Genomic DNA, 7,747 nt, shown 5'->3' on the forward strand with positions numbered 1-7,747 from the left:
AGGAAGGTGGACTTTGGCCTGTTCAGGGATCTGCTTGGAAGAATCCCATAGGATACATTCCTGGAAGGAAATAAGGTCTGGAAGAGCTGGCTCTTAAAAGCATCACCTTCTCTGAGCTCAAGAATAGTCCATCTTGATATGCAGGTGTTCACACAAAAGTAACAGTAGGCCTGCAGGGATCAACAAGAAACCTGTGGCTAAATTAATGTAGAAGAAATGAGGATACAAGGAGTAAAGTAAGGACAGGTGAATCAGATGGAGTATAAAACCAGTTTGTGTGGGCAGGGATGAGTTTGGAAAGCTGAAGTCCATCAGGAGTTGAATATGGCAAGGGTTGTGAAGGGGAACAGGAAGAGCTTCTGCAGAGATAGTGGCAGCAAAATGAAAAATACAGAGGCAGCAAAAGGAAAATCCAGGCCTGCTGCTGGATGGAGGAGGAAACTTGCTCACAAACAGGAAGGATGAGGTACTGAATGTCATCTTCAGTTTTGGTTTTTTTATTTATAAGATTTGTCCTAAGGAACATCAGCCCCTGATACCAGTGGGACAGTCTGGAGCAAGAAGTCCTAGTCTTGCTAAAGGAAGATTGGGTTAGAGAACATCTTAAGGGGGAGAGATGAGCTATACACCAAGTCACTGAGGGAGTGCATTCCTGAGTACCAGAGCATCTTGGCAAAGTCCTGGCTGGACTAGGTGACCTGCAGAGGATGTAGGGTCAGAATGAAACTTCTGTCAATAGATTTATCCCTAATTAAAGAAAAAGGGGATTGCCACTCTGCTGTGGCAATATCTGAATGGTAGTATCTGAAACTGGCAAAGGTACTTCATGAATATGTGCTGCTGTATCTCTTTTACCTAATTGTATATGGTGAGGGTGCTGTGTGCTGATGCCTCTGTGCCTGAGTTACAGCACTTTTCTCTCTATGCTTTTATGCTTTCTCATACTGTTCATTACCATTGTGTAGGGTTTAACAGCAGAGTGTCTTTTTATGGAACAATACTGTTACATTAGAGTTGTTTAATAACTTTTAGTTGTTATGTGCAGCAGTGCAAAGAGCTTGTGTTCTGATCTGAGTGCTTTTTCTTGATACAAACCTAAACTTGTCAACTGTGGCACAGGAAGAATTGTGTTGGTAGCACATGGATTTGAACATTTGAAAGTCTTTCTGTTAGACAAGTTATTCTCAAAGCTGAGTTGCTGTTTGAGTATTAAACAGATGATCAGCTGGAATATTTCAGTGGCTTTTCTTTGTGAGACCTGCCTGTGTGCACATGCAGATGGTTACACAGTGGTGGTACATGACTTGTTGGGCCTGTGTTTGCACAGGAAGTGGACCAGCTGCGTTTGGAGAGATTGCAAATTGATGAGCAACTGCGGCAGATCGGAGCCACCTCCAGGCCCCCCTCGAACCGCCCAGACAAGGACAAAGGGTACATGACCGACGACGGGCCCGGCCTCGGCCGCGGCAGCCGCCCCTACCGGAACCGCGGCCACAGCCGGCGTGGGCCAGGCTACGCTTCAGGTAGGTGCTCCAGGGACACCTGCGCTGCTCAGGGAGGCCTCCTGCTCTTGTGACTGCTTGGAAAAGACTGGACTGAGAGCTGCTTAAAGTGCAGTTAATACTGAGTGATAATATTTGAAGATGATACAGAGCTTCATGCTGTAAGAAAGTACTTCCAAGTGTAGTGCTTTCCTGTAGTTTACACTGATTTCCATGCAGTTCCTGCTTCTTACAGCATGCTTCTGTCTTCTACATTATGGAGAATATCTAGTTATTCTCTAACTCCTTAGGGCAAGGATTGTTGTTTTATCTATATTTTGAACAATTCCAGACAATGAAGTCTCAGTTTTCATTTAAGCCTGTGTGAGTCTATCATAATATAAATATTTATAGGTGAAAATACTGTGTAGCTCAATTTACAGGAAAGCTATTTTCTTCATATTAAATTGAACTTTCATGTTTTTAATAGAAGACCTTAGTCACCAAAATAGTGTGTTCCTCTTTAAAACCTCAGATAATTCATTAATGAATAGTTTTCCAGATTGTGCTTCTTCAGAGCAATCTATTACTTCAGTATCCATAATGTAGGTCAGCTGGTGTTTGTCCTGACTGAAAGGCCTGTAGTGTGAGCTTTGTAAGAAAATCTTAGCCTGCATTCTGCATAATACAAAATTCATGGTTTTGTGATGTTTACTATTTTTAGAAGATGTGAACTCACCTTGCTAATAATGTGGGTTATGGGAGGAAAAAATGGGGAAAAAACCAGTTTTGTCAATAAAGGTCATCTGTTAATTGGAAAAATTGCAATGGCCATTTATTTGATTTGATACATTTCTACAATTTTGATTTTGTTCTCTGCTTTTGTAGTCTGTTTACAGGCTGTTTCATGATGGAATTTTTTTCTTTTCATAGATGAATTGCAGTGGTGAGAGGAGACAGGACAGGTTATATTCACAACTTTCAGTTGTAGAAATACAAGGGAGTCTAGTCTATTAAACTTATGTTTTATTAGACTTTTATTACATTTTGTAGTATGTTCAGTAATCTATTGATATACTGATAACACCAATTTTAAGCATGTGACACACTTAATTATTTAGCCTTAAACACACAACTAATTTTTATTAGTCTGTCTTGAGTTTTGAAGAAGTAATATATATTATGTACCTTTCTGTATTGTGTATGTTACAGAGCCAAAACCTCCCAAAACTGTCTATTAACAAAAAAAAAGAAAGAAAAAATTTAAATATATACATTTTGCATTCTACTATAGTAATTTCATGCTAAGCTACACTGGCGTGTTTGGATTTTTTTCATCCTCTTGATAGGAACTAATTCTGAAGCATCAAATGCTTCTGAAACAGAGTCTGATCACAGAGACGAGCTGAGCGATTGGTCGGCGGCCCCGGCAGAGGAGGAGCGGGACAATTACCTGCGCAGGGGGGACGGGCGGAGGCGCGGCGGCGGCGCCCGAGGCCAGGGCGGGCGGGGCCGCGGAGGATTCAAAGGTAAACCCGACTCCCTTTGAAAGGGCTGTCAGTGGGGGAATCCTAAAGCAAACTCACTTCTGCCGGCTGCCCCTGTTCTCATCTGCTCCAACTCCCCACCTCGTGGCCTCTCCTGACTTCCCTTTGTCAGTCTTTCAAATGGAGTATTTTGTTTCAGATGTGTTGAGCATTGAGCAGAGGGGTATAATTCTTTTTGACCTGCTTTATTTCTGGGGGAGTTTTCGCTATCATTTGTTTTCCTAAAATGCCTCTTGGCTCAGGTTTGTCCATCACACATGGACATCAAGGAATCAAATTCTAGTTTGTCAATAGATACAGAAAAATCTTATAAAACCTATATTACTTATTCAGCTGTCCATATTCACATCTTTTTGTATTTGATTTTCATGGAACAAGATAACATTGTAATTTATGTGTTCAGTGGAAGGGACCAGGCAAAAGTAAGATGGGAGAACTTTAAAAAGTTAAATATATATCCAAGAATATATTATGTTTATTGGTTAAAATACCTTGTTCTGCAGCTCTGCTTATTCCTTGAAATGTTGTTTTCAAAATATGGGTGCTGCATAATAAGACGGTAATGTATAATTTAGTAATTTAGGAAGCTTATAAGCCATTGAAAAATGTGAAGGTATTAAACACTGCTGATTGTGTACATCTCTTCTATGGTTAATCATTTTGAGAAGTGTTCTTTTTCCAGTCCTAGTTTGTCTTTTTTAAACTGTGGTGGTTTAAAACACTGAGGTTTTGTCTGCCTTATCACCTGAGAACATTTTCTGTAGTGATTCCTGGCCCATAGTTTAAGAGCTGTTGTTAAATGTTAGTAATAATACTTGTTCACAAGCCAGAAAATTCTGAATTGGCTACTGTGCTTGTGTAAAATTTAAGTGGCAGAAGATGATGTCTTTGTTGAACAACTTGGTGGGTTAATTGTCCTTCCAGGCAATGAGGAACAGTCGCGAACAGACAACCGTCAGCGTAACTCAAGAGAGGCGAAAGGGAGGACAGCGGACGGGTCTCTTGAGGTAACTCTTCTCATGTGGGAACTCTGTGCTCTTAAAATTGCCTTGTGTCCTATAGTAACAGTAGAGTCTTCTGTTGTGAGTTGTGAGTGATACTGTAGCCTTGTGATTCCATATTCTTTGACTCCCTAATCACATCTACAAAAGTTGTGTTACAAAATGACACAGATGCTCAGGACTCTAAATATATCAAGCTGTGTAAAGATGCAATTTTGTAATGCTGTTGAGTTCTGTCTGGTGAAAAACTGATTACAAGTCCCAAGGATGTACTAATCAACTTGATTTCAGTCTCTGTTCTTACTAGTGCTTTGGTTTTAGACAACAACACACAACACAGCAAGAAATAAAAGCTATCTTCTATGTACCTGAGGGAAGAAAATCCTTAACACTATATAAAGAGAATGTGTTGTAGCCAGAATCCTCAGAGTAAGAAAGATTAAACTTCAGAAACTACCTTCACTACTAAATGAAACCTTTGTAATTGAAGGCTATTCAGTGTAGAAAGTAAGTTTAAAATTCACATCAAGAAACTTTTCAAGTAAGGGGTTTGAAATATCTTGTAACCTTAAATATTTTTAAGCTTTTTATAAAGATATTTCTACATTTTTTCAAATGCTTTGTTTCATGAAGTTATCGAGCTGATACCTTATGTATATATGTTAAGTTTCCCTACATGGAAGCTGTCCTTGCTGTAATTAATAGGCATGTGAAATGCAAGTAAATGACTTGGCAAAACAAAAAATAAATAATGGCCATGTGAGTTTTATAATTAATTAGTAATTACCTTACCAAGTTTGTAGTAGGCAGTGAGGAAATGTGGTGCTGAAAAAAATATATAAGGCACTTAAATCATGGGGAGTTTTAGCTGTTGCTCCAGTGACATGTTACAAGAAAGGAGTACTTGCATGTTGTTCAAATCTGGCTGAGCAAGTTGCAAAAATCATGTTACATATAAAGGAATAAGTATTTGCCTCCTTTGCAAGCATAAAAATACGCTTTCAACACGCTCTCTTGAAATTTTTTATGACCACTTAAAAAGGCTGCCGAAGTTTTTTGGGGGTATTAAATGGATCTTATTTTTTCAGATTCAAAAAATGTCTGAGTAGATTCTGAGATTCAGAGATGCTGCCATGAAATGACACTGTCATTTGAGGGCTTTTTGCATATAAAAGAGTAGGAAGTCGAATTACTAGAAGTTGAAATAATGTTTCAGAGCTCCGTCTGATACTAATTCAACTCTTTTGTGCACAAACAAACTGGAAATTTTTCTCTTAGCTGCGAAGGCTAGGTAGATGGCAGAGGATTTTTTGGCTCACAGGTATGTGCCATTTTTGAACAGAAAACAATTTTCACCCTCCCCTGCAGCTGCATATATTTAACAAAGCCATGAGGGGCTGGCACTGTTTGCTGCTCCGAGAGCACCCAGGGGTGGAGGAAAGGAGGAGAATGCTTTGTGTAACTGTGAATTGTTCCAGATCAGAATTGACTGCAATAATGAAAGGAGTGTCCACACTAAAACCTTACAGAATACCTCGAGCGAAGGCAGCCGGCTGCGCACGGGCAAGGAGCGGAACCCCAAGAAGGAGAAGACGGACAGCGCGGACGCTCAGCAGCCGCTGGTCAACGGAGTCCCCTAAACTGCATAACTCTGAAGTCATACTTCCTATACTGTTTCAGTAATTCCTATTCCATGTTAGAGAAACTTGTTAGGCCAAAGACAAAATAGTAGGCAAGATGGCGCAGGGCATGAAATGAACATATGTTCTCTGTTAGCCTTTTTTAACATCAACAGTATGCAGTTGTTTTCAGAATAAGAAGTTATTCAAATATTTGCATAAAAATACCTGAACTTCTGAAAATCGCTTCCAAGTACATATTGCAGTTCAAAAGATGAAAGATTCTTTTTTGTTTGTTTTAAAAATACTGAGCTGTGCATTGGTAAACTTTCTGTTCAGTTGTACCATTTTAACACATCGGGTCAAATTCACTGCTCAATTTCAATTTTCAGAATAAATAGTGTTTGCAGTAATCAAATTGGCTTCTGTTTTCAATCTAACTTACCAGTTCTTCATGAAATGCTATGTCGTTTTATGTCCTGTGTCAGTTCACATTCTGGTCCACCTTTTTCAATATTTTGGTGGACCCTGAAATCTGTGTGATGTAACAATTGTCATTTTCATTAGCAAAAAAGTTGTATGATCTGTGCCTTTTTTATATCTTGGCAGGTAGGAATATTATATTTGGATGCAGAAATCAGGGAAGATGAGTTGGTAACACTAAATGTAAAATATATGTAGCAATCCTTGTCAGACGTTAGTACTTTATAGACAAGTGCATGCTTTCCATAATTTTTTCCTTACATAAACATTCAGTTAGGCAGTTATAAGAATAGGAAATTTATTTTGCACTGAAGATTTGGCAAATAGTGTTATTGAAAAAGGGGTGTAATTTTTTTCTTTGTAGGCAGTACAGAAGCTTTTTTTTTAAAAAAAAAAAACTAAAAAAAAAAAAATCTTTCCATTGTGGAAAACTAAAAAACTCATTGTTACTGAGGGAACAAGTGTAACATGTTCACAGGCTAGTAATGGGTGCCTGCTGTTTGACCAGATGACCAGCCTAAAGCATTGATGGTTTTCATCCTCCCAAAATTTTTGAATTGCTTATTTTAATTTGGGGGCTATTTCAGGAGAGGTAAGAAGAAAGTCACCACATGTTATGCCCTGGCAACTACAGATACAGTAGTTGAAATATTGAAGGTAAAATAAAAGTTCTTCATATTTTGAGCTGCAGGGTCCTAATTACCAGCCAATATGAAGGTGTCACAGAATTTGATGCAAAGTACAGCTGTACACCAGGGAAGGGTGGGAAGTGGTGGGAGGAGCTGTGCTTTCTTTCATTTCTGATCACACGTTAAACTTACTGGGCACAACTGCATAAGGACCTTCATTTTAGTCCATTTTTGTTCAGATTACTCCAGAAGGAGAGCCACTGTTTATGTACAGAATTGTACAAACTTGACCTTGCCTCTGATGTATTTTGTGAGTTTTGTTTCTTTGCTTTCTTCATTCTTTTTTTTCCTTGCATACAGGTGAGCATACTAAAACTGGCAACGAACTGCACATGATTTAACAAATATAAAAATGTCTTAAAAAGTATTGCCAAACATTAATGTTGATTTCTAGTTATTTATTTTGGGAATGTATAGTATTTGAAAACAGAAATTGGTACCTTGCACACATCATCTGTAAGCTGTTTGGTTTAAAATACTGTAGATAATTAACCAAGGTAGACTGACCTTGTAATGTAACTGCTCTTGGGCAATATTCTCTGTACATATTAGCTACAACAGATTGGATTTTATGTTGACATTTGTTTGGTTATAGTGCAATATATTTTGTATGCAAGCAGTTTCAATAAAGTTTGATCTTCCTCTGCTAACTGATGTTGATGCAATCCTTATGAATGATTGCTTTAAAAAATCTCAACTGACAGAAAGTAGGAAATATTTCTTTGTTTAGACTTTAACTGTAGCCATTGTTTATTTACGCATTTTAGACAAGTCTCAGATATTACCAGATTTCAGAAATACAGCACAAAATGCTCAAGAAGACACAGTCTCCTCATGGAATGGTACAGTACCTGTTGAGTGGTCACACTTCATGCACTCATTTCTCACATTCAGTGGTTGAGTTCACTAAGGTGCTAACCCAGGTAA

At 38.5% G+C, this 7,747-nt stretch overlaps 1 protein-coding gene across 2 annotated transcripts in view; it reads left to right on the forward strand.

The window, feature by feature from the left end:
* Window positions 1-7,470, forward strand: part of FMR1 (fragile X messenger ribonucleoprotein 1) — a 31,037-nt gene extending 23,567 nt beyond the window's left edge. Inside the window, exons 12-15 of one of the 2 annotated variants that reach the window (XM_077185824.1) lie at window positions 1,328-1,523; window positions 2,867-3,010; window positions 3,953-4,035; window positions 5,559-7,470. In XM_077185824.1, coding sequence (XP_077041939.1) covers window positions 1,328-1,523; window positions 2,867-3,010; window positions 3,953-4,035; window positions 5,559-5,669 — 534 coding nt within the window. In that variant the 3' untranslated portion in view covers window positions 5,670-7,470. Of the gene's footprint in view, window positions 1-1,327; window positions 1,524-2,830; window positions 3,011-3,952; window positions 4,036-5,558 lie in introns of both variants that reach the window. The other variant, XM_054641242.2, reaches the window with a different exon arrangement.
* The last annotated feature ends 277 nt before the right edge of the window (window positions 7,471-7,747 follow it).

Source organism: Agelaius phoeniceus, chromosome 14 (genome assembly GCF_051311805.1).
Source record: "Agelaius phoeniceus isolate bAgePho1 chromosome 14, bAgePho1.hap1, whole genome shotgun sequence".
NCBI classification, from domain to species: Eukaryota; Metazoa; Chordata; class Aves; order Passeriformes; family Icteridae; genus Agelaius; species Agelaius phoeniceus.